The 25991-nt window shown below is 38.1% G+C and overlaps 1 protein-coding gene across 2 annotated transcripts in view; it reads left to right on the top strand.

Annotated features, from left to right (window-relative positions):
- The window catches only part of shank3a (SH3 and multiple ankyrin repeat domains 3a), a 183565-nt gene that overhangs the window by 61774 nt on the left and 95800 nt on the right, over positions 1-25991 (top strand). For both annotated transcript variants that reach the window (XM_068313426.1, XM_068313427.1), the window contains exons 4-5: positions 15868-16071; positions 20987-21058. In XM_068313426.1, the coding sequence (XP_068169527.1) occupies positions 15868-16071; positions 20987-21058 (276 nt within the window). The remainder of the gene's footprint in view (positions 1-15867; positions 16072-20986; positions 21059-25991) is intronic.

Genomic DNA, 25991 nt, shown 5'->3' with positions numbered 1-25991 from the left:
CCAACAAATAGGTCATTTTTGGGCAGGTTTATTTCGGACTACTCAAATAGAGATGAACAGATTTTGACTTTTCAAACATTTAGAGCATGGCCTACTCATTACATTTTGGTGATCCATATCATCATCCAGATCCAAAGTATTATCAAAGGGTTTTTGTTAGGAACAAATTGGGTCTAATGTGTCATAGATAAGGATAAAAGAAGAGTTATTGATCTTCTGATACAAAGTGTTCGAATTTATGGTTAATTTATGTGCAAATACATAATGGGGAAGCTGAGCAACCTTGGCAGAGGTTTGCACTCTCTGCATGCTGTCTAGAATGTCAATTAGAAGTTAAAATGTGAATAGTTTGACATTTTATTATTTTACCATATAAAGCACAGCAAGACTAGCCTGCAAAGCCTGTAGATATTATTTATAAACGAATAATATGGACGGAACCTATGTGAAACTTTTAATCTTGTGTTTCTCATTGTATTTTTTGGTTCCCCTGATTCTGTTTTAGTCTGTTTTCAGTTCTGTTCATTCTGTCTCTCCTTCAGTATCATTATTTAAACTTTCAGTGTCAGTTTATTGTTACATCTTACTGGTGCCTTCCCCTCTCCATCTTTCACTTCACTGTAAAGTTCTGATTATTTTCACCTTGCTCTAAGTATCTATTGTCTTCTGTGCCACCAGTTTGTCATGGTCTTGTCAGTGTTCACCGTCAGTCTGTTGTTGATAATCATCATCCAGACATTGTTCCTAGAAATTCCCATTGCTGATTCTTTTCCTAGATTATTCACTTTGCCTATTATGGGTTTTCCCCCCTGGTCCAATATTTTGATTGAACAACTTTAATTTGAATTTAATGTTCCACATCCTATTCTGTTCAGGAATATTTCACTATTTAATTAAGAGTCACACCCAGTCAGAATGTGATAGACAGGATATCACAGGGACAAAGTTGTACAGCATCACAATGATGGTGAAGAAAGGCAGATTCACAGTCTCAAGTAAAACAAAATACAAAGTTTTTGATACAAAGAGATTTCAGTCAATCACATATGTGAAAGTTGTTCATAAAACATTAAAGTTAAAAGCTAGACAGAGTCAGCAGAGTTTTGCATTGGGGAAGTGGCAGGCATAAATACTGTGGTATTGGGGTGATTTCAACTCCACCTAATAGTAGAATGGTTCATCATGGGTGCAAAGTTAAGACTAAGATGCAGGGCTGGAATTTAGTCTGTCCTTTATTTATATTTTGCAAAAACTGTGAAACAAACGACTCTGTACCTACATCTACACTACTGCTATTGAACCAGCGCCTCTCATCAGTCCCACTTGTATTCCAATCCTCTGTCTCATGCCTAATGGCACCAATGTTTGACTGATGATGCATGTTGCAGGCCTGGTGATGAGTGTGGATGACATGCTTCAGAAAAGATTTATGACCTCTTATGTTCACCTGATGAGTTAGTAGTACGTCAAATACTAAGTGACAATGGGGATCAAGGCTCTTCTGAGTTCTTGAAATTAGTCGTCAGATTGCTTAATTTAAAGCTAGCAGAGGAATATTTTATTCACAGCATTTAAACAATGTAGTCCAAATTTTACTTCCTTGACTTTGATTTCTTTAAGGCAGTGTGTCTAAAGTACAAATGGTGATCTGTTTAGACTTGGTAAAAGTGATATGATTAAATGGTAGCTGTGTCACTGCAGACCTTTGTTATACTGTATGTCTCAGCCTGCATCGGTTTTGTGACTCAGTCTTATTGCTTGTAAAGGTCTTTTTCTTATTTGATTGTCTGTGTCACGTTTCGGCGTGGCAGTGCTGGTGTGTGGCAGGGAGAGGCCAAGCTGGTGGGTGGAGCCACGGCTCCACACCTGAAGCTCGTCCACACCCCCATTCTGATCATGCACACCTGAACATTGTTGGGTGTTATTGCCTGGAGGCCTTTTAAGCCAGGGGTTTTGTCACAGCTGGTGCTGGTTTGTTTTTCTTTTGTTTGGTTCCTGTAAGTCTGCTATGTTTCTTGCCTGTCTGAAGAATTATTTCTGTTTTGAATAAATCATGGATGGAAGATTCGCTTTCGGTGTCCTGCACTTGGGTCCATACCCTTACTCTCGTGACAGTGTGCCTTGTAAAACAAACATTTTCCGTAATTTATTTGTTGCATGCGGTGAAGCACATTCATCAACTGTGTTTTGAATTTTAAATGTGCCATAAAAATGACTTGACTTGAGTCTATAGCAGGGGTTTGCAAATTCTTTGACTGGTGGGCCACACAGAGTACTAGAATTTGGTAGATGGAGTGTTTATTTGCACTGATACAAATTATCTTTAAAAACCATTAAATAACAGGTTTTGGCCTTTAACAGACAGCAAAGCATAAAAATGCAGGCTAATTTGAAAATTTGACAATAGCATTTATTTCATAAATGGGGGGGCAGTAGCTCAGTCCACTAATTCGACCGGAGGATAGCTGGTTCGAATCCCACGTGGTCCGAAAAAAACCTGGAGCGTGGACAGACAGTATAGGGCTGTCTCTCCACCTCCTGAGCACTGCTGAGGTGCCCTTGAGCAAGGCACCGTACCCCACAAGACGCTCATAGGGCGCACCAGTGAGGAGCTGCCTGTCGCTCTACCCCCCACTATCTACCTGCATGCCGTACAGGCCCCTTGTTTGTGAGTGTTTCAGGGCCTGTACCATATACATACTGTATGTGTGTATTGGAAAAATGGACTGGAGTGGAAAAAGTCATTTCCCTACGGGGATAATAAACAGCATGTCTTCTACGTTCTTTATATAAAATTATTTATATGGTTTCAAAATTTGGTGGGCTGAATTACAAAGCCTACCGGGCCACAAATGGCTGATGGGCTGTAGTTTGCCCATGCCTATTCTAAGTTATACTCGGTGCATGTAGAAAGAGAACATGGAGCATCGTTTTACATTCTGATTGTGTCACCAGGGAATCCTGAGGAATTCCTAAGCCAAAAGAAATGTGCAATCCCTCTAACCATAATGCTCTGTGTTGTCAGCAGACTGTAACATGGGTACAATGTCCATGTAGTCATCCTCATCAATTTCTGTGCAATCACAGCAGTTTGTTGGTGTCTTCGTAGATAACAGTTTCTTTAGTGGTCATTGTCCTCTATACTGCTAGATAAAATTAGCATAAAAACTCCTCCCCATCATTGAAATTCATGTTGTGCTGCTATATAGAATGGGCACACCTTTGGTTTCAGATGTACTTTCCTTGACAGCATGCCAGTTCAACACAAATTAAACTCAACTATTCGTATCAAATGGAGAGCATGAAGCATGGGCCATTGTCCATAATTAAGAATAGTCCAGCCTCAGCGTTTTCTGTGTGAAAAGTGTGTAGTCTGCGTTCACACAATGTCTTTCAAGGTGTCTACATCTTGATGGTAGCCCATTAATTCAAATTAATTGAATCAATGCTGCACCCTGGCCCCTTTTCTCTGAAATATAGGACGGTGATAGTTCACAAATAAACCGTTGTGGTGGTGTTTTAATTATCTTCTGTGGGATGTGGGGACTTACTAGAACCAGTTAGTTACCTATGAGGCTTGTGCATGTGATTTCATGTTAATATATTGTATCAAACAGATTGTCTTGACAGTTAGTTCCGTTGTACTGTGTGGGTATGAAGGATGTCTGACTATCTGACTCAAATGTGTATGGATGCTGACTGTGATGGACATAAATGGAAGCATATTGTGTTCATTTTAGCTTGTCCTGCATTGAGATTTGTCCTTGTGACAGCAACATTTTGTTTGACTTGCCATATGCAGCTTTGGAGGCCATTTATTTGTGTAGTTTACATGTTTCACAGATGCAAGAAGGACTGGGGCATTAAGTTAATTTGCATTTTCTGATTTGTGGATTAATTTTGTAACATTAATTTTTGATTGTCTGACCTTGCATTAGATCACCTATGTTGCAGACTTAATTATTAAAAGTAAGGAGAAATAGATATATTTCACATATTGTGTGAATATTTGAGAAATTAAAACCTATTTCTAAGAATTTTTTTATTATTCAGAAATGTGTTAAAAAGTACACAGATTGCTCATTAAATTAACAAATACCTAATAAGACCAAATTGGGGGGGGGGGGGGTCAGGGGATGCACCTGCACTCTATAGTGAACACATGAAACAAACTTGTGCTTAGGCAGAAAAATATTTAATTTCACACCTTCCTTAATGATGAAGGATTTCTATTTCTAGTTATGTTTATTATTTCTTTATAATTTATGATGTCTGTTATACTTTTGTCATGGAAGATTTCCTGAGACCAACAAGGTTTGGGTAAATTTTTTTCTCATGGCACAAGTCATGAAAGTCATAAGGTCAATAAGGAGAGTCACTGAAACATAGTCATATACAAAAAAGGTATATTCCTGAAAAACTACCTGTAGTTTGTACCTGTACAGTCAGTCTTTAACCTAAGAAGACAATGGCTTCTGAGAGACTTCGTAAACTGAGTTGTTTGTAAGTCATTATTTATTGAATACAATCTATGATCGCTTTATGATGACATTTAAATGCCATGACTACTCTAAATATGAAAGTACTATTCCCTAAGACTTACCAGAAACAATTACAAGACATACAAACAACACACATACAAATTAAATACTGCAGTACCGTAATGTAACTTTTACATTCTACCTCTGTTGAATGAATTCAATCCTCAAGGGGTGTAGAGGTTAAGCCAAGCTTTAAGCCACTGAGGTATTCCACCACACTTACGTGAATGACACATAGATGCTCTTCCTTATAATCAAAAGTCTGAAATGCCACTTTATGCTTAATCACTCTCTTTTATTTCCATTAAATTGATCAGTTAACTCAACCAGTAGATACCACTGAATAGTAAAACATTCACAGTTCAGTGTTCAGTGGTTAATGCTGCCGGGCAGAAAATTTACCAGGCCAACTAATTCCTACATCGTTTTGCTCCTACAGGGGTACAACCCCATCAATAATTAAAATAAATAGAAATAACAGGCAGGTTATGAGACTTTTCTTATAGGAAGAGTATAATCTACAATGCTGGCACTAACTTTCAACCTGACCCAGATTGTCAGCAGTCTCGATGCTGTCACATTATGCACATTAATACATTGTGTGTTCCTTCCCTGCTCAGAAGTATATGGAGATTTGGATAAAAGAAGGACCAAATGCTGCAAATGATACATCAACAGGAAAGCCACGTTAAGTCTGACATCATCAGACCAAACTGTTCACTTAGTCAAATTTGATTTGTTGTTTTGACATGACATGTGAAATCTTAATCCATGGTTTGTTAGTGTTACAATCATCGGCAGAAAGGGGAACTACAGTAGTCGGACATGGTGATAGGGCGTTGTTTTTATCTATGAATGTTTGTTTCTAGAGGACTACCTGTGCATTGTATGTGGAGGACAACTGATGGCAAAGGCCTCCTCCATTGTTGAGGGATGGCCGTTCCAGTTTGACTTAGAAGACTTTTTTAACCTCTCTGTCAAACCAGCTGTCTTCCTTGGCCAAGACGTGGACATTGTTATCTTCAAATGAATGGCCCTTCTCCAGGTGCAGATGGACTACTGAGTGCTGCACTGAGATGCTAGTGGAGTGTTTTTGTCTCACCAATATACAGTATATGTCTGGGCAGTCCTCACTGCACTGAACATCATCACCTACACCATTCAACTACCCTCTTTCTCACCATAATGGTGGTGGGCTTAAAGTACAAAAAATATATCAAACACTCCCTAATAAACACCCAATAACAATATCTTCAGCATTGACTTTAGTTATTTTGTATGTGTTCACTGTCGTGACACATCTGCTTGACATGCAATTTCATGCTGGATGAGTTATTGTAAATGTAATGGATCTTTATGTCACCAATGCCATGTTTAAGAAACATGTACTGGTGTTTGACAAGGGTATAAAATGAACACTCTCTCTGTGAAACTTGCTGGATTTTTATCAAATGGATTTCTGCAATAACACTAAGACGTGTTTTGCTTCTTTTTTAGATCAAGAATGGGCAATGGCATTTAATTCCCTGATTTCTGCATCTTTGGACTCTTAACCTGGTATAGTGGACTATTAACACTATTAGATAGATAGATAGATAGATAGATAGATAGATAGATAGATAGATAGATAGATAGATAGATAGATAGATAGATAGATAGATAGATAGATAGATAGATAGATAGATAGATAGATACTTATTTTATTAGTAGTGGGGATTATATTCGGATGCCTTTTAAATTACGTCTACAAATTTGTTGGTAGCATTTTGAGATAAACAGGTTAGAAGTGGACACAATAAAGGTGAGGAGATTGCAGATAGATATGTAGAACAAGACATTCATACGTCATGCACTGACTTGTGCTGCCTTTTGCTGTTCATGGATTATAAATGGTTGCTTTAACTGTGCTATGAAGTATGCAGAACTGGAAGATGAAGCAGTATAGGTTGTATCTCTGTTGCTGAATCCAGTCCTGCAGGATCATCAACATGAGACAGAAACATGTGCACTAGTATTGGATCCTGGCCAAACAGAAGGAAACCCAAACAACAGAGAGACAGAAGGAGAAGGGAGGGGGGTTACACAAGAAGACAAAAGCACTTCAATTAGTCTGCAACGAATCTTGTCCACAGCTGATATAAATCACAATGAGTTTGCATACATATCATATCTGGTGGAAGAAGTCTTCTGTTTATCTCGTACACTTTATCCCCCAGTATCCCTCAAGGGAACAAACACGTATTAGCTACATTAGTTGTGTATGTTGTGTGTTATCCCTTCAGGGCATTGATTAGGACTCTTAGCTCTTCCCACATCTAGTAGGAGCCCAGCACTGTTAATTAGTGCATATGTCATCTGGGCAGCGACAGCCAGAGGTCTTGGGAGATTGAGACAGGGCTGTGTGAGAGTCATTACACTCCATCATTTCAGCACTTTCTTCTTTTCTTTTCACTGCACTTCACCACTACAGTAAATGCTCCTGCTCTCCAGTCGATGTATCACTTCTTGCTAAAAGGCGACAACAGTGTCCTGTTTTTTCTATTGCAACGGGATGCCATCTGTGCCTTTAGAGATACTACAGTCATGTGCTGCTCCATGCATCATCTCTGCTTCCATAATCATGGACAAATGCACACAAACACTCTATCGTAATTAGCAAGGCATTTTTGAGTCATGTTTGAATACAGATGTGGAATGATGCAATGTGTGTGCACACTTAGTTGACCTGATTGCACTTTAACTCCAGTTTAAGTTCACACATGATTATATTTTTTTACTTCCCTGTTAAAGAAAACTGCTCAATTCACATTTTCCTGTTTGAGAATAAAACATTTAAAAATAGTTGGAACTAAAAACAGAATTTAACATGCTAAAGGCATTCATTAATTTGTGTGCTGTACTATAGGCACTTATATATTTAGTACAGCAGAGTCAATTTTTTTGTGGTCATTAAGTTGCAGATTTTACTTCAGAGAAGTGTGATATGGTGATGTGTACTGTTTCGGGGGTGGGTGATTTATTAATTTCTTTCTTCCTTTTTTTCGTTACAAGATTATATCAACAACAACCTTAAAAATAGGCCTTGGACAATGTCATTATGAACTAATTTGCAACCACAATGATACTTAAAGGACTGTCTGTTTTGAGAAAAGTAGTTATCAAGTATCCAAACATGTTCTCAAATGTCTAACTTCTAGACACCTCCAGATTCTGAGCAGAGGCTGTCAGCTGGGTTAAATATACTTTGAGGGAAACCCTGATCATTGTCAAGTGTATAGGCAAGCACACAGTTGACCCATGATCACAGGTTTTGATTTGTGGCACAAAATATAAAGTTCTCTGTGCTGTTGTCAACAGATTTCACAATCATTGAGGCATAAAGTAGACAATCCCTTGTAAATGTAGTTGAAACAAGACTTAAATGCCCACTGATCCATGTGTGGCTTAGGTCTTCTAATAATGATCACTGGAAAACACACTGCTTTTCATCTTTCTGCTTCTGTCCATTTTCACACTATGCTTCGTAAGAGTGACCTACAGTTTGTCTTTCATCTTCTGCCTCAAGCCTTTGCTCTCCTGTTCAATCATCCTTCACTTATGCCTATGATTTAAACAGACAAAAGATTAAGGTTTGACCTTTGCCAAAAGACTGTGAAGACAAGAGGGTGACTGAGGAGAATGTTACGTGTGAGTTTTATGTGGAGGGACTGATAAAGACAAGGCCATACTAGTTTCACATGAAAACAAATAGGAGCACAACAGCACACGCATTTGTCATGTAAATTGCTAAATGTTTTGGTGCTATGTCTCATTCTTATTCTCTTAGCTTTGAGTAAAAAAAACCCTCAGCGCTTTGTATGTCACTTTTTTCAATCTTCTTCCGTTATTCTCATATTACATATTTAACAATTGTTTGGGGTCATCAGCTGATTTGAATGCTTCAACATCAACCCTACCTCAGAAGTAAAGTTGTAACACAAATAGTATAATCTGTGAAGACGTCTTTCTCTAGCCTTTGCTTGTTGAATGTGTCCAACCCCTACATAACTCTAGGAAATCATTCAAGTCAGGGGCGGCTGTGACTCAGTGTTACAGCGGGCGGCAGAGCGGGTCGTCCAATGTTCCAAGATCGGCAGTTCGATTCCCGCTCCTGCCCAAAAACACCCAGAGTGTGAGCCAACAGTGTGAGGTGTCAGCTCACCTCCAGAGCACTGCCAAGGTGCCCTTGAGCAAGGCGCTGTCCCCCTCACAAGCTGCTCATTTGGGCTCTTCACAAAGGGGCTGCCCCACTCTACCTCCCATTACATGCTTACAGCCCCCCTTGTGTGTGGTTGTGTGTATTACAGTGGCGTGTACACACTACTATGCATGATTGTGATTGGTTAACATACTAGAGTGTGCATTCTTAATTTCCCTTTGGGGATTATAACTGTACAAAATTAAAGAAAAAATTAAAAGAAAAAAAAAATCACGGATGCCTATGCTGTTGTTAATGGATTCGTGTCAAAGTGTCCCATGTGACTTGTTTAACAGTTACTGCATTGTTTGAGAATAGTTACTGTTTGCTGATTACCTGAACATTAATATATTATGTTCATAGTTGAACCATTCTAAATATACTACTAACCATGAACATATTGTCACATTAGGAATGTATTTACATCAAAAACAAGAGTGAAATGCAGCAGCAGTATTTATATGAAATATAAATTTACCACGTCCTTGAGAATCCTGAGAGTAGAATCAAAGAAAATAAAAGTCAGCATTTTCCTGGTTCATCATTGTGTCACACTGCATCATTAATTCAAATAACCTCAGGTTTGTTTACTAGTTGGTGGCAGAGGTGGAGAGACAGAGTTCTGAGCAGAGGACACATAGAATGTGGAGAACTGAGTTTTCAGAACAGCGCCTCACAGAGGCTCCCAAAGGGAAACGGTTATCTCAAATGAATGAATGCTTGATGGTATCACTATTAATCATATTTAAACATACAGTTTTGGGCCGTTGTTGTCTTTGTGAGGGGTTGTGTTGTTTCACTCACTCACTCACTCACTCACTCACTCACTCACTCACTCACTCACTCACTCACTCACTCACTCACTCACTCACTCACTCACTCACTCACTCACTCACTCACTCACTCACTCACTCTTTCTACAGCAGTCCCTTGTTCTTTCCTGTTTCACACACTGACTCCTGCATCCATCATGGCTGGCTCTGCAATGCAGTTTAAATGCATGACTGGTCAGAGGGAGAGATTCATTCATGGCCTTTATTTAGACCTCTGGGACACTTTGACAAGACCCTCGTTTGGCACAAAGGAAGTACAGCAAACAGTAAGAACATGTTATTTCACTGTGAGTGTGTGTGTGTGTGTGTGTGTGTGTGTGTGTGTGTGTGTGTGTGTGTGTGTGTGTGTGTGTGTGTGTGTGTGTGTGTGTGTGTGTGTTTCTGTGTGTCTTTGGAGGACATTGGTGGTGGTAATTGAGGAAATAGTGACAAGTAGAGGAGTGACATTTAAACTCTAATTAGAGAGACATTTTAATAACGGATGGTGACCAAGCTGAACTCTTTTTTTTTCTTTTTATTCAGTCACTTCAGCTTAAAAGCTATGTTATTGATTGGCTTCCACATGATTTTGTACATACTGGTTCTTTTTCTACATTTATTTTGGTATGTAACTGTGGACCAAACTCTCTGCCCTGTCACTCGAAAGAGAATAATTTGTTAAACTAAACTGTGGTCATCCATAATGAGCAAAATATGAAGGCAATGGCTCATGTGAGACTTAATGGCATTATGAAATATAATTTTGATTTTCCATTAGACTGGAATGCCCAGGTTCATGGTTTTTGCTTTGACTCAGAATGATAAAATTATAAAGTATAAGAAAGATATTGTTTTCTGTTAGAGATTTTTAAAATTTTGAATAGTGAAGGTGAAATCAGTTATTTCAAGAATTTCCTGAATTTACATGAGCATCACAGGCTAAACCAGCTTTCACCTGCTATGTCTGATCTGAGTTTCATTGACACTGTCTGCATGTTCTGAATGAATTATAGAGTAGCAGCAGGTGCAAAAGTCTGTGAAATGGGAACGTTCTTTGTGACACCTGTGAATAATATTTTTGTGCCCACGAGTCAGGGTTTTAGCTTGTGTGCTATAATCAAGTCAAACATTTTGAAGTCATAGAGGACAGTGATGAGTGCACAGGAATTATTTATTGTTGTGTTATTCACTTTCGCTATTGTCCCCGTTTAAATTATCTATAGTGCATGGTCTGAAGTGCATTTGTGGTATGTTCAGTTGAATTGTGTATAATCTTGGTGCAGTTGTGTTTGGGGATAATATGATTTTAATCAGCCATGTTAGTTACTTTAAAGCCCATGTGTACCTGTTTAGGATGCATTTGTTGTCCTTGGCCAACAGACCCACTGCCTCCCCTGCATCACAGTAATCTGTCCCACAAAAAAACTCCATTTGAGTACATATGAGACAATGCTCTTAACTGGGGAAGGGAGCACTACTGATAGCCTCTGTCTGTGTAATAGTTATACGCATATTGCACCTACAGTATATGCAGCCACCATATATATGGCAGAGTCATGAGATTATCCCTCTGCTTAATAGCAAATGTGATGTGAGTGGGTGAAATGACACAATTTTGCCCCAGCAAATTGCATTACCTGCAGAACTCCACCTGCAACAAACAGTGAGAGACCCTATTATAAGAGACGGTGCCAACACGTGTGCATCAGGCAGAGCAGTTTAGTTTATCATCAAGCTTGTTCCCGATTTAATGTATTTTAAACATCAAGTAAATAAGTAAATTAAGAAACTTAATTCAAACAAAATTTAAGTCAATGTTTAGATGTGATTATTAAATATATATTGAGATATATATTGCTTAGCTATCTGGCTTTTGTGTACCCAAAAGTACGTGCTGTGTTGTGTTTAGTTGTGTAGTCAGTTTAATTGTTGAGCTGTGCTTGCTGCGACATTCATTTGGTCAGCCTGACATTGTTGGTGCAGTTATTTTGCAGTGCATGGCAGGGATCATGATGTTTTTCAGAGATTTCTTCCAATCTGGAACACAAATAGAGAGAATATCACTTTAAATGTCTTAGTGGAAACCTAGACAATGATTTTTAATGTATTATTGGGCCAGTTTGGTCTTCAGTAACATTCAGCTTTAGGTGCATGTTACATCTAGCTACAAAACAAAACGTGACATAATTTGAAGCAGGGCTCAAATTTTTCTTTGCATTGAGGACAGACAAAATTGAACCATTTTTACATTTTTAAATGTTGGCAATCAAAGTCTTGAATGGTTGCAGTTGTGTTTATATTTTAAATCGTGACAGGACCTCAACATGTATAGTAAGTTTATTCTTTATGCAGTGTAACATATGCCTTTGGTTTCTATTTAGTAGCCATGTAAAAATTACAGTACTTCAATAACTTGGTTTCAGTCGAGTCAAGGAAAAGCTGGCATAAATGCTAACCTAACCAATTATGATGGTGCAGTGTGTCTACCTTAAATGAAGTTTTTGTGAATGTTTCATGCATTGGCTCGAATAATGAACAAAGATATGATTTTTTTATGAATAGGTATTTTAGTTTTTGCTCTTAAATGCAGATGATTTAACCACTTTTACTTAGACAACTTGCTTGAGTTAATGGGCAGATATCACATTTTGAGAATATCCATTGTGCTTATTTTTGAGATACAAGCATACTCATACATGGATATGGAGGCTGAGACTAACAATGATTCAAATGATTCAGTGATTGAAACAGATTCAAGGACCACAAACATTTTTCTTGGCTGCCACCATGATAACTAAAAGCGAGGTCATCTTGCTGTAAACTGCAAAGGTGGCTGGCTGGTAACAATCCAAGAGTGACTGCTATGTAGAGATATGTCTTTAAAATGCTGTACATACTGTATATGTGTTGCAGTGTGTATTAGTAAATCCATCCCTCTTGGGATGTCCAAACATAGTCTATCCTAGGAAACATGAAAACAACATCAACAAATTAATCAAAAAGATAAGAAAATAATATTTCTCTCATTGCCAAATTCAATCTTTTTTCTCAAATTAACAAAAGCTCTTTCTTGTCTCTACAGTCTCTAATTTTTTTGAGTCATCCTCTAACTTCAAAAGTGAGAAACAAGTCTCTCCGTGTAGCTGCGTTTTTCTGAAGTTGTATTTGAAGCCCAGTGGACCATCTCAGGCTGACATAACAGATCAAAAATTCGGACTTTTTTGCATGATACCTTTATTATCAAGAAAAGTACATTCTAGTACATTAAAACATGAAATGGCTAAGAACCACAACTTACAGGTCTGTGAGCCAAATGATTGTTAGTGTGTCCATTTTATCATCTTTTTTTTATCTTGACACTGGATCCGTAATTCTTTGAATTGCCAACCTGGAGCACATATTGTGTTACAACCACACACATAAAATCTATCAGTGCATAGTGCAGATTTTCATGATATTAAACCATTAAGTTCCCTTTTTATGGGTTAGATCTAATGAAAGGCCTAACCTAAGGTTAACTAACCTTTAATCACAAATGTCTGTGATTAGAAGTTAGTCAGATAATATATCTAATTATGGGACTTAGTAGTTTGTATGGCAGACACAGTCTGTATGCACTCTTTACAATGTCTGGGCATGTTCCTGGTGAGTCTGCAGAGGGTGTTCAGGGGAATCTCCTTCCAGACCCCAATCAAAGAATCAGTGAGCTCCTTATCCAGTCTTTAGTGTTATATGGCATCACATGCATCTACTGTATGTGTTATGTCCCATAAGAGCTTGGATTTAGGTCAGGGGGACGTGAGGGCCAATCAGTTAAATCAGTTGTGTAAATGAAACTGGTTCACAAGCACTTATAGTTCATGAATGGACAGATTGTTATCCTGAACTATGGTCTTTGTGTCATATTCTGATAATTAAATGTTGAGAAAGTGTGTTTTCTAATTGTGTGCACCACCTGGATACAAAGATTGTCCAAGGGTCATTTTTGACCCAGCAGTTAAATTCACAGTCCCATAGTAGCACACACACACACACACACACACACACACACACACACACACACACACACACACACACACACACACACACACACACACACACACACACACACACACACACACACACACACATACACAAAATCACACACACGCTGAGTTTTGTCAGTTTTACACACAAAAGAAACATTTCATGAAGACATTGTTTAATGCAATACATCTGTAATCTGAAGCATTAGTCATCAAGACGGCTTCAGAGCCCATAAGATATCCAGTTTCCCATAGTCAGGACATTGCCTCAATATTCCACCTGCTAAGCACACCATCCATACAACAAATCATCCTAGAGATGATAAATTTGGTAGGCTTTCATAAACATATAGACAAGGGGATGGGAGTAACCTATACCTTCAATAAAATACATTCAGAACTTTATTCTGCATATTTCTGATACTCTGTTTGGATAGCCTTCACCGTCTTTATCTAAAAGAATAATATTCACACCATTATGGTAACTTATTCCATAATAAACTTCATAATAAACCTTTGTTTTGGTAGCGAAAACAATCATTACAGGTGTATTGTAATTAAAACAAGTGGTGGTTAAGTTATACATTGATCTTAATTTTTATTGCCAAAATCCTTTGAGGAATGATTATGTGGCCAGAAGATTCTGACTACTGCCTGTTCCTACTGCCTCTACTTGTTATCGGGAGATTTGGTATATCAAGAATAATTGCACCTCAATTGCTATAATTTCCTGTAATTTCCTTACCCTTAAATGGATACCTTCCTCGACAAAAATTTGTCCCGTTGTTCCCTATTAACCCTACTCTACACAAGAATCTGCCAAAAAAATCTCACCTTCATCTGTGTCTAAACCACATGAACTCCACTGCTGAAGGGAGACAATCCCAATCCCAAAAAAAGAACATGAGAAAAGAAACAAAAGATTGTGCATGATCCTCGGCAAGTTAAATTTAAGCCTACTGGACATTTGATCAAATCATTTCTATTTCTCTCATTCTATTTCTCTCATTGTTATCTTAGTTCTGTATCCATTTTTCTTACCCAAGTCTCAAAAGAATATTCTTTCATTCTCTCATCTTTAAATGTATTTGAAGGTTTTAGGAGCAACAAAGGTCGATGAGAAGGAAAATCAAAACCAGACCACTGAAATATTTTCTAAAGTCAGAATTCTATTTTTTGGTAATGTTGTGAGACTTCTCCATGCTTTTAAGTCTTTGCGCCTACAGCTACTATACTGCACCTTTTTCATGTTTCACTTATAGCTTGCTGCACATACTCTACCTTTGACTGGACACCTGCATTTGACTTTTACAATAGAATGCTGTGTTGTGAGCTGGTTTGACAGTTGAGGTGCAGTGTCAGAAGCGTAGTGATGCTGAACAGGATAGAGTTGAGATTCCAAATCAATATTGTTGTCAGTGTTGATTGATTTATTGCTTGTGCTTTGCACACAGCCTCTCACTCACTTCCACCCCCATCCGTCTCTGCCATTTATTGCTCAGGGTGTACAATGTGGTTACAAAGGGAATTGCTCTGCCTTGCAACGGCCAGTCCTTTTTCATTTGGATAGACTAAGACTGGAACAGTATATTTCATCTAGTAAACTCGACCCACTATGTGACTAGTTAACTTAACATAATTAATTAAGAATATATCTAACAGAAGAGGGTGTCAGTCTGAGTATAATGTAGGAAGCTGGCTATGAGAACGTCAACAGGATGGATTCTGTTGTTCACATGTCCCGCATGTATCCACAATTGTGCACTGTTTTATTCATAGTTGGAAACAGAGCTACTGTGGCCTAAAACACTTACATTCAAAATAGGAATCATTTAAAATTGTATAAATGTAGATTTACATTTATACAACTAAAGAATGTCATGATGGAGAGTTGCATTTCTGTAAGTGCTGTTGAATATGTTATGGTTTTGTTACAAGTATGGTAACTTGCCCTGGCTGTTTGGATGACCTTTACTGAAAATAATGCATGATGGTGAAATTCTGCCTTCCTTATTCTAATGAAGACTGTGCTTGTCCCTCAGGCACAACATCAGAAATTCAACAAATGTATATGATGAAATATGTGTTATTAATTATTTTAGCTATTTTTTACACAACTAAATATTATATTCATATGAATTAGCAAACTGTCGATCTTCATCTTTTTAGTTTCACTGATCAAAGTGCACGGTAGTAAAAAATTGGTTTAAATATGTTTAACCCACTCCATCCCTCTACTCTCTTTTCTGCAGAAATGTATGAAATTCAATGTGGATGCACCTATCTGGCGGTCAAAGCAGCGGATCCTATGTAATCTCAACCAGAGCCTGAAGGATGTGCTCAACTATGGCCTCTTCCAGCCGGCATACAACGGCAAAGCTGGCAAGTTTCTGGATGAGGAGAGACAGCTAAGGGAATACCCTTTCCCGTCCGTCGCTCCTGTACCTTACCTGGAGGTATGTGTGAATCATATGAATGATGTTTTAATGATGGTTTGCAGGAGAGACTAAATGTGTTTATTTGTATACGGGAAATGCATTTCTGGATGAAAAGAAATGGGCTTGGGGTATTTAATTTGTAACCTACCACAAATGATTATCGGGATGGGTGAAAAAAAAAGATCTATTTTAAAAAATCACTGTTCTTTTCTTCTGGGATGCTGAATCTATTCAAAGTCTCCAAAAAATTTATTTTCCTGTCATTAGATGGTGATGGTAGTGTTAGTGAAAAGTCAGGAATGAAGAATGAAGGGCACAGGCGGCATCTGAAATGTGTATTTTGGGCATATTTTTAATCTATCACTTTGATAATTACCTAGCCTACATATGTGCAAGATAAATAATAGCAAATGTAAAAATGATAAATGAACCCTGAACACTTTTCAAGTCTATCAAACCTCAAACGTCACACTCACATTTTCATTCACACAATCTGAAATTCACAGTATTCACAGTGCTGGCAGAGGTTGCAGTGTTCATTAGGAGTGATACGGTGCTTCTTACTTAAAGGCTCCTACAATATTTCTGTGCTCAGCAATTCACACATATACTCACTCAGAATTTCGGGTTCAAGGTCTTGCCTGAGGAATTTATGACACATAGCCCAAGGCAAGGATCAAATAACCCTGCTTCCAATCAGTGGACAGTTCACCTTCTGCAACAGTAGCTCCTTTTTATGTTGCAATTGCTACAGCTATGGCTGAATTGGATTCTGCTTCTGGATTGTCCATCTGCCACATCTTGGTAATCCAATGTAGAAATTAGCATAAATGGCCACTTTAACTTGAGGTAAAATCAGAGATGAAGATCTTTGTTTGCTCATGTCTGCGAACAAGCATGAACTCATTAGATAGTGGTAGTCTAAAATTAGGTGATGTCATGAGGCATCCCAAAAAGTCATTAAGTATGACAAAAGTCTGTAATGAAGGAAAGTAAGCACATCTAAAATGATGATGTTATGATATTAATTTGCAAAATATCAAAAGTCAACTGCCATATCAAAATGTTCTGAGAAAGCTCACGTTGAAACCGTGGTGAGCATTTATTTGCTCCATACCACGTATCATTAACTCAAATTAAAAGTACTCAAATCCATTCTGTCATGTAATCACTAAAAGTAGGACCAACACCAATTTTAGAGAGTGTGGCGCACCAGAGGAGGCACATGCAAATGTGTTAACATTAATACATAATTTTTAATTGATTATTGCAGCAGCATGAGCTGCAGTGCAGCTGTGACACCTCCAGGATATGATGACCAATTACATTGCATTGTCAAAGTGGCACAAAGGGCTGTTGGGAAATGCTTTCTGTGAAACTCTTTAAAAAAAAAAAGAAAACAGGAGAGGAGTGAATGGAGCCTCTTTACTCTCTGATAACCTCTTTAATATGCTCATCAAAACAGGAGATAAAACAGATTCTAATATACTTGCTTAAGAAGTATATTAATGAAGGAGGATTTTTCATTAAGCTAAATTTATTTTCAACAACAGAATATATCAGAAGATAATAAATGGCAAGTGAAGTTTGTCATTTCACCATCTAAAAGCGTGATGCACTTTCAAAGCAGGTAATGTCATGGAAAGGTGGAAGCCCTTTTATGGTCATGTAAAAATATAATTTAGAACATGGATCACAATGGCATTTGCTTTATCAGTGTTGTATACTGAATGTGTGCAGTGAGAATTTGGTGAATGCGTTTATCAAATAATTTATGTTGGAAAACAATTGTAATCTCTTTCTCTCTCTCTATCTCTCTGACTTTCACTCACTCACTCACTCACTCACTCACTCACTCACTCACTCACTCACTCACTCACTCACTCACTCACTCACTCACTCTCAAACACACATACACACACACACACACACACACGCACGCACGCACGCACGCAAGCACGCACACACACACACATGCTTTTGTGAAAAAAAACTGTTTGTCCTTCACTAAACTCTATTCAGTGGTATTTTTCTTCTCCATAGATGATAGTCAAGGCATTGTAGTAGTTCAAATTTGAAATAAATTGATTTCCAAGAGTGTGCTTTGAGTATTATGTTACACTTGAATGATCATTGCAGAGAAATTTGTCCTTTGCATCTAACTATTGAAGAGTGGTGATAGTAACAGTGCTGCCTGAGGACCGACTCAAAGGCTGAGGCAACTTGATATGACACGATGGAAGAACAATCTGATACTGATCATGCATAACGGTCATGTTGTTTGAGTATATATTTACCCTTAAATAATAATCAAAAGGGCAAACAGCTGATCTCCCATGCTGTCATCAGCGTTATCAAATGATTGCTATTACAGTTTTTTTCAGTCGCTAACAAGCGTTTGTCCAAACAGTAGTCACATTTTCAAAACTCTTAACACAGACTCACACCTAGAAAGCGCAATTGACCAAATTGTTAATTTTCTTCTCAAAAACACATTTTGTTAAATAAACACTAACTCTACATTTCAAAATAGAATACATCTTGGTCTGTACACACACTTTACCAAAACACTGGATATTCGACTCAAAATGAAATTACTGTGTCAAACAATAATGCTTGTTTTCACTTCATAAGGTACATGCAGTCAATCAAAGTACATCAGGTTTCATAATACTGGGTATTGTTGACATTTGAAAAATTACATAGACTTTTATGTTTCAGTTTTTAATGGTATTTGCCTGCAAAATGTACACAAAATGTCTTGGTGGGAACTTTATGTCCAAATGCGATGTTCACATTCAAAAGCATTCCTGTAAAGAGCAAATCAGTTTTTTACCTTTACAGTTTATTACAGGAGGTACAGTAAAAATACTGTTTGAAGTATTATAGAAAAGAAAAAGCTTACAGTGAACAAAATAGCCATACACAAGAGCATTTTGAACAAAAAAAAAAAAACAACAACAGCAAAAAGCCCGGAAAAGAGTGGTGTGTGTGTGTGTGTGTGTGTGTGTGTGTGGGGGGGGGGGGTTACGTAAAAAAACACAAAATTACTGTCTCTAAGCTCTACGATCTCTGATATCATCCAAGGCGATGCACCTGGATAGAACCGCTTGGTATGCCGGATCCACCCTTGGCAATGATCAGCTGTGTGTCAATGGGGGGGCAGAGACTCAGTGGTAGAGCCGGTCATCCAATGTTCCAAGATTGGCGGTTCGATTCCCCCTCCCACCCAAAAATACCGGAGTGTGAGCTGACAGTGGGAGGTGTCAGCTCACCTCCTGAGCACTGCCAACGCGCCATTGAGCAAGGCGCTCATTTGGACGCACCATAAAGGAGCTGCCCGCCACTCTACCGCCCCCCAAGACATCATATTTCCCACTGAAGAATATACACTAAAATCAATCATTATCAGTGTGGAATGTTCATTTTGCTAAATAAATAAATAAATAAATAAAAACTTTTTAAAATTGTTTAGTATTCCTTCACAACACAAGATATTTTATTAAACTGGACTCACATGGTTGTAAACGGCCGGAGGTGGAGTCATATATCTGTAATGCAGTAATTCTAGTGTCTGTCACAATGTGCCAATCAAACCTGAAGCAATAGCACTAAGCCAGATGACAGTGTGTTGTCTGAAGCAGCTGTCATCTTTCAGAAATAATAGCTGCAGTTGTCCATCATGTTTTTTGATATGTGAAAAGCACAGGCTTAAGGGGATATGCTGCTAAACTTGTGAAGTGGTTTTCTTAATGACCAGCTTTGTTTTCACTAGTTTTATGATACGTCAAGAGATGGAGAGCATAATTAAGATTTAGTTCCCCCATCAGCCTCAGTTTAATGCCAGTGTGTGATGTAGTGGGAGATACTGCGATTATTATTACCTCTGCCAGTGGTAGTTGGAGGAGGTTATGTGATAACCTGTTTGGGGTTGCTTGTCTTACATACAAGATATCTCAGTTATCAAATGATAAGATGTGAATGAGATTTTGCAGTGTATCTTTTGCCAAAGATGAGATCAAATTTTGACATAGGTACTGGTGCAAATGTAAATTTGAGCTATTTGGAGATAGTTTTGGAGAATTTCTGTTCCACTGAAACATTTTTTTTTCAATGTTTTTCTCTTATCAGGAAAAATAATAATTGGATAATAAAAATGGAATTACAGAAGCTTGTATATATAATTATATTTCACCACCATTCATATCTGGATAATTGAGATTGAGTGATGTGTTTGGATTAGAGTTGGGTGGTATATGCCCTCATAACAGGTTTCTCAGATTTTTTTGAGTGGTACAGAAGTTATAAAACTGAGGCACTTTGGATTTCTTCAATCACTTTATCATAGCTCTTGTTATTAAAAATTAGATTTGCTGTTCCAGTTCAGATTTGGTTTTGGTTCCAGAATCCCATCAGTCTTCATTACTATCAGAAAAAAAAAAAAAGTTGCCTTTCTGCGGTGGTGCTGAGAACAGCTTACATTGTGTACCATGTATGTGTTCTGGTCACATTATGGGAGTGCCTGCTGCTCTCCTGTTGGACAAATGTGTGTTATTGGTTGACCATCAGGTATTTCTTCAGGCTGGTGGTGAGTAAAGATGATTGACAGGTTTGGATTAGCAGCTCAAAACACTTGCTGTGTTGTGGCTTTATCCTGTTGCCCAATGTACAATGTGTCACTAAACAGATACACACACACACACACACACACACACACACACACACACACACACACACACACACACACACACAGTAGTAAAATGACAGTTAGCTGGAGTGTGACATTCATTCATCCTGTGGAGCTTCATGTCTATCAGAATTAACAGAACAACTGTAAAATATGAAATGAGTACAAAGAAAGCTTATTGTTTATCATTATGTGTATGAAAAACAAAAGTAAAATAACCGCTTGTGGTTCTTCTCGCTGTTCCAGTTCCGCTATAAAAGGCGTGTCTACACTCAGACTTACCTGGATGAAAAGCAACTGTCCAAGCTTCACACCAAGGTAAGGACAAACATCCTGCAACTGGTCAACGTTTCACCTGAGGAGCTTGTCTTTAGTTTTAACTTAGTGAAGAACGCACATGGAGGATATTAAGCTTTTGTCACTCAACTCAGGCTTTGAATACGTGAATGAAATTTGAAAATAGAAACGTGGTAACAGCTTAGCTGGATGTGTTTGCTTGTTCATTCATGTGTAGCCTACCTGCAGCATATGGCATGTGGAGCACTTAGCACTTCTCATGATGAGGGGATTGGCCATTGTCAGTACTGCTTTTTTCTCCCCTTTTTACTTATTAAACAAAAACTGTAGTTGAAGATCAATGGGTCTGTGTTGATGAGTGGGTAACTGGCTTAAACAAGGGACGATCCCCTGGGGGTTTTTTTCTGCAGGCAAAAGAAATGGCTAGATTATACAACATTGTATGGCCTGCCTGTGTGCACACTCTATTCTAGCTTGGGATACATTTTCCTTTGGTTTTCTCCCAAAAGAAGCTGTGGGACAGCAGATTTAAATGTAGCTAGTATTTTTCTATAGTCCTTGATATCAATAAACTCAATAAATCAAATGAAATTTGGTCAGGATTTGTCAAAGTCTTTACAGTGTACTGCACATTTCTATTAAATACTGACATTAAATTTTGATTTTGAAAAAGGCTTACTTGACTGTTTAGACTTACATGCTATTCAGTGACATTCTGTTTTTTTGCCATGTTAGCTTTAAGTGTTAAAGAGAATTTTAAGTCACGCTTATTTATTACAATGAGTTACAACATCACATGCAGAAAATGCTGCACTATTTCTCTTCTCTTGTTGAATACCAATATACCCTGTTTCATTGTGAATGTAAGACATTGCATGTCTCATGTCAAAAAACAAATTCAGATGTTAAGACAGTCTTTATCAGATTAAGAGTATGTAAACAAAAATTTGTGGTAAACTGTGACTCCCTCTGAACCGATTATGGATAAAAATCAGTCTTTACCTGATGAATAGGCTAGCAATGACAAAGAGGCTGTCTAACTCAAACAAAACCAAAGAGACAAACCTGGTGGTGGCGAAGGGCATGCGGGTGGTCACAAAGACAAATCCAGAGAAGCAGTCACTATCATGAGTGAAGTAATGGAAAACAGTTGCGCAAGCAGGTAATAAATCAGCTAATTGTCTGAAACAGGAACTCAGTGGGGACAATATGTAGAGGGATGGATCTTAAAGGTTGGCCGATTTAAAGATTCTGTGTGTAGATTCTGTGTGTGTGGGTGCATGTGTGTGCGTGCATGTGTGTGTGTGTGTGTATCTGTGTGTATGTGTGTGTGTGTGTGCGTGTGTGTGTGTGTTTGTGTGTGTCAAAATTGAAAGGAAGAGGCCTTAATCTGGTCACTCAAGTCCAAGGTGTCTGGTAAAGAAAGCTGCTCTGAATTTACAATTGAAATTTAATTGAAAATTGCTTTTCCGAAAGAGAGGGGACCTGAATTCATTATTGGGTTTAATGATATTTTGCCCATTCAATTAGTGGGTGGTTTCTACTTTGTACTGCTATTTGAATGATATGTCTTCAATCGTTTCCTTTATTACTTCCTTCTTTCTTGGCTTGTGGCATAACTTCTTTGCTTCACCTTTACCAGCTTTGCCAAGCCTTCTTCATATTTCTTATACAGCCCATCACACCCTGTTTGCTTCACTGTGGAAATTTATGGCGGGCAAATGGACAAATGGAAAAAGACGTTCTTTTTTTTTGATGACTGACTCTGAAGACATATAGGCCTGAATACTCTAGATGTGTAACTACATGTGATGTTATGTCAGTTTTTAATATGTAGCATCTAATTGTATCAGTAGACGGCAATATTGCTCAGTGGGAAGTGCTGTTGCCACACATCAAGGCGGTTCCGGGTTTGTGTCCCACTCTTTCCGGAGTTTGCGTATTCTCCCCGTGTCTGCGTGGGTTCTCTCCTTGTTCTCCGACTTCCTCCCACCTCCAGAAAAACCATGCGCTTCAGGTTGATTGGCTGGTCCTAAATTGACCATAGGTATGAGTGTGTGTAAGCGTGTTTGTCTACATCTCTATGTGGCTCTGCGGTGCACTGGTGTCTCGCCCGGAGTTTCCCCCGCCTCACGCCCTCAGTCAACTGGGATAGGCTCCAGCTCCCCGCGACCTACGACAGCGGAACAAGCAGTTTGAAGAAGAATGAATGAATGAATGAATGAACGAATGAATGAATGAATAATTGTATCAGTGTTGACAAACCCCAGACGGTCAGACAGGCAGACAGACAGATTGACAAGCTGGCTTCAAACGCTCCACTCATCTTTTCACACTATTGGCAGTGTCAGTCAGGAAAAAAAAAAAACATACAGTGAAGAAAAGGATGAGTCATGCTGTCAAATACTGTTTGTTGCAAAATATGAGTTGTAATTTTACAATTGTCAAAATCACTTAAAATGTAGGTGGTAAATTTACACATCCATCCATAAAGATGGAAATTGTTATGATCGGTCAGTAGAAGTGGAAACATTAAGATTCTCACAGTCGAAGAGTTGAAGCTTGAATGTGTGAATGGACAATGGAATCCATGTTGACTGAGGGATGTGGTCCAGGACATCAGATGATTGAGAGACAAATGGTGGTATAGCTCTATGAGCAGACATATTAAATTCCTCTTTTTTCTGTGAGTAATCTTACGGGAACATAGCTCTGAACTCAGATGCACCAGTCACTATCAGAGATATCAGGTCTAGCACCTGTTGTATTTTTAAAAAAAAATGTTTTGAATAGATTTACACTGATTGATTGAAGAAATCTCTGTATTATAATGCTGTAATTATGATTTACTGTAATATTGGCTTCTACTGCAATCCAAGCTTATTTAAACTGAGCACAACTCAATTTTAGAACCTCGAAAAACTGTAGTTCGAAGTCCAGAAGAATGGATAGAGAAATATGCAGATATTGGAAAATCACCCTCTGCAAAATCCTATTAAAATTCTGTAAGTGTTACCTTGATGACTGCTGTAATATGTATTATTCAATTATGAATGTTAAAGGCTTTTTGTAGGTCTGTGTCAAGGCAGTGATAATAAAAACCGGGCCTTGGATTGAATTAGGGAAGATTAGCTTTAAGCAAAAGCTGTCATAAATTAGTGGGAAAATGGTGTTTGCCACACTCTTTTTTTCTGCATTACTTCTGAATTTCCTTTTGTTGCATAATTATTTCCAGAGGTAAAGAGGGAAATCCTCTTTACCTATCCTGTTATGGGTGACTCTTGCAGTCTCAGCAGTCATGACAGTCACAATTCACCCTGTGGCAAAGTGCCATGTTAGAGAAAGGTCAAGCATTAGCCTACTTTGCTGATATGAAACCCATCCGCTGCAGGCTGAAGTTTAGAATGAGGTCATAGTTGACAGGGTTTCCTCCCTCTCCTTTCTTTTTCTTTACCCATCCCAACGAGATCACTTCATTCTGACCTGTCCCGCCGAACTATGGCAAGTGTTTGCATTGAGATAATTTAAATATTATGCTTTTAGAGGAAAAGAAGAGTGCATGTGTTTGGGGTTTTGATGTAGGCGGTGCTAGGCAGGGCTGAAAAATGGGTGACTTTCTTATACCATACTATGACAAAGGACTTCTAGTGATTCAAAACTCTCCAAAACCCTTTTTGTATTAGTAGGCATTTAGGTAATTTACTCAAACAGACTCACTAACTATAAAACATGTGTAAACCTAATTTCAAAACAGTTGGAATATAATTTATATGATAAAACACTATGACATCATTGTATTCCCTAATTACACACACTTGACTTACATTAGCATAAAGACAGCATTAAATAATTTACCTTATCAAACTCATAGATTTTTGCTGTTGTATGGATACGATTTTCTTAATTTGATGTCTACAACATGGTTCAGATACTGGCAAAGATTATTTTGCTGTCATTTAAAACGGAGGAATGCAAGTCCAAAGGCCAAATGGTTTTACAATTTACTCAGTAGAATCCTTCCCATGCTCAGGAAGAATTTTTTTTTTTTTTAAAAGCAGTCTGCAATTAAAAACAATGAGCCAGTCTTATGCATAAAGGTTAACAGGTCAGGGTTGGGTGGTTGTATGCATGTTATTGCCAGTCTCATAATGAGTTGTATGTGTGTAGATATTAGAAAACTTTGACCCCTGCTCATTAATGTCCATGATTCTGAGGGGCAATGCTAAAGCTGAGGGGCAAAATGATTGACAAACATTACAAATAATTTATTTTTGCTTCCTGCATACTTTTCATGGTTGTAAATCCTGCCTTTTGGCCCTCATGCCTCCCCCATATGTAAAGGGGATTGACAGTGAGGTGAAAGTACATGCTAAAAAGAATGTTTTTACATTAACCCTATAACTAACCTCACAGTTTTCAACTTTCACATTGCATTTACATGTGACATGTTAAGTTGAGGTTCACACCAAAAATCACAGCTCTTCAGGAAGTCACTGTGCATTTCAAACCCTGAATAGATAGAAAGATAGATGTGTTTATACTATGTATAATTATGAAAGCCTTGGGCATCAAGTCCAAAGATGTGGTTCAGAAGGGGGTGGGTTAGTACAAACTAAAGAGGCACATACAGTAATAGAGAGCATTTAGTAACGCCCTATTTGGCAATGTGGTCACCAAAGCCGTACAACACGCCAGCAGAGCAAGGCGTGTGCTAATATAACAGAACCAGTTGAGAAATTACACACCATGTAAAAAAATGAAATGATCTAATTCAGTGGATGAAATAATTGTCTAAATTGATCCCAGCTTACACTGTGTTGAATTTTGTTGACTACATGTGCGGGAAATCATAATTCACAAAAGGCTTTCCCATAAAATGGATTTTTTAGTAGTGCTATTCCTCCTACACTTGGCTTTATATTGCATAACTTATTGTATTTATGAATAAGAATTC

This window comes from Antennarius striatus, chromosome 4 (assembly GCF_040054535.1).
Source record: "Antennarius striatus isolate MH-2024 chromosome 4, ASM4005453v1, whole genome shotgun sequence".
Taxonomy (NCBI): Eukaryota; Metazoa; Chordata; class Actinopteri; order Lophiiformes; family Antennariidae; genus Antennarius; species Antennarius striatus.
The sequence above is the reverse complement of the archived record's forward strand: the minus strand, read 5'-3'. Positions and strand labels throughout refer to the sequence as shown.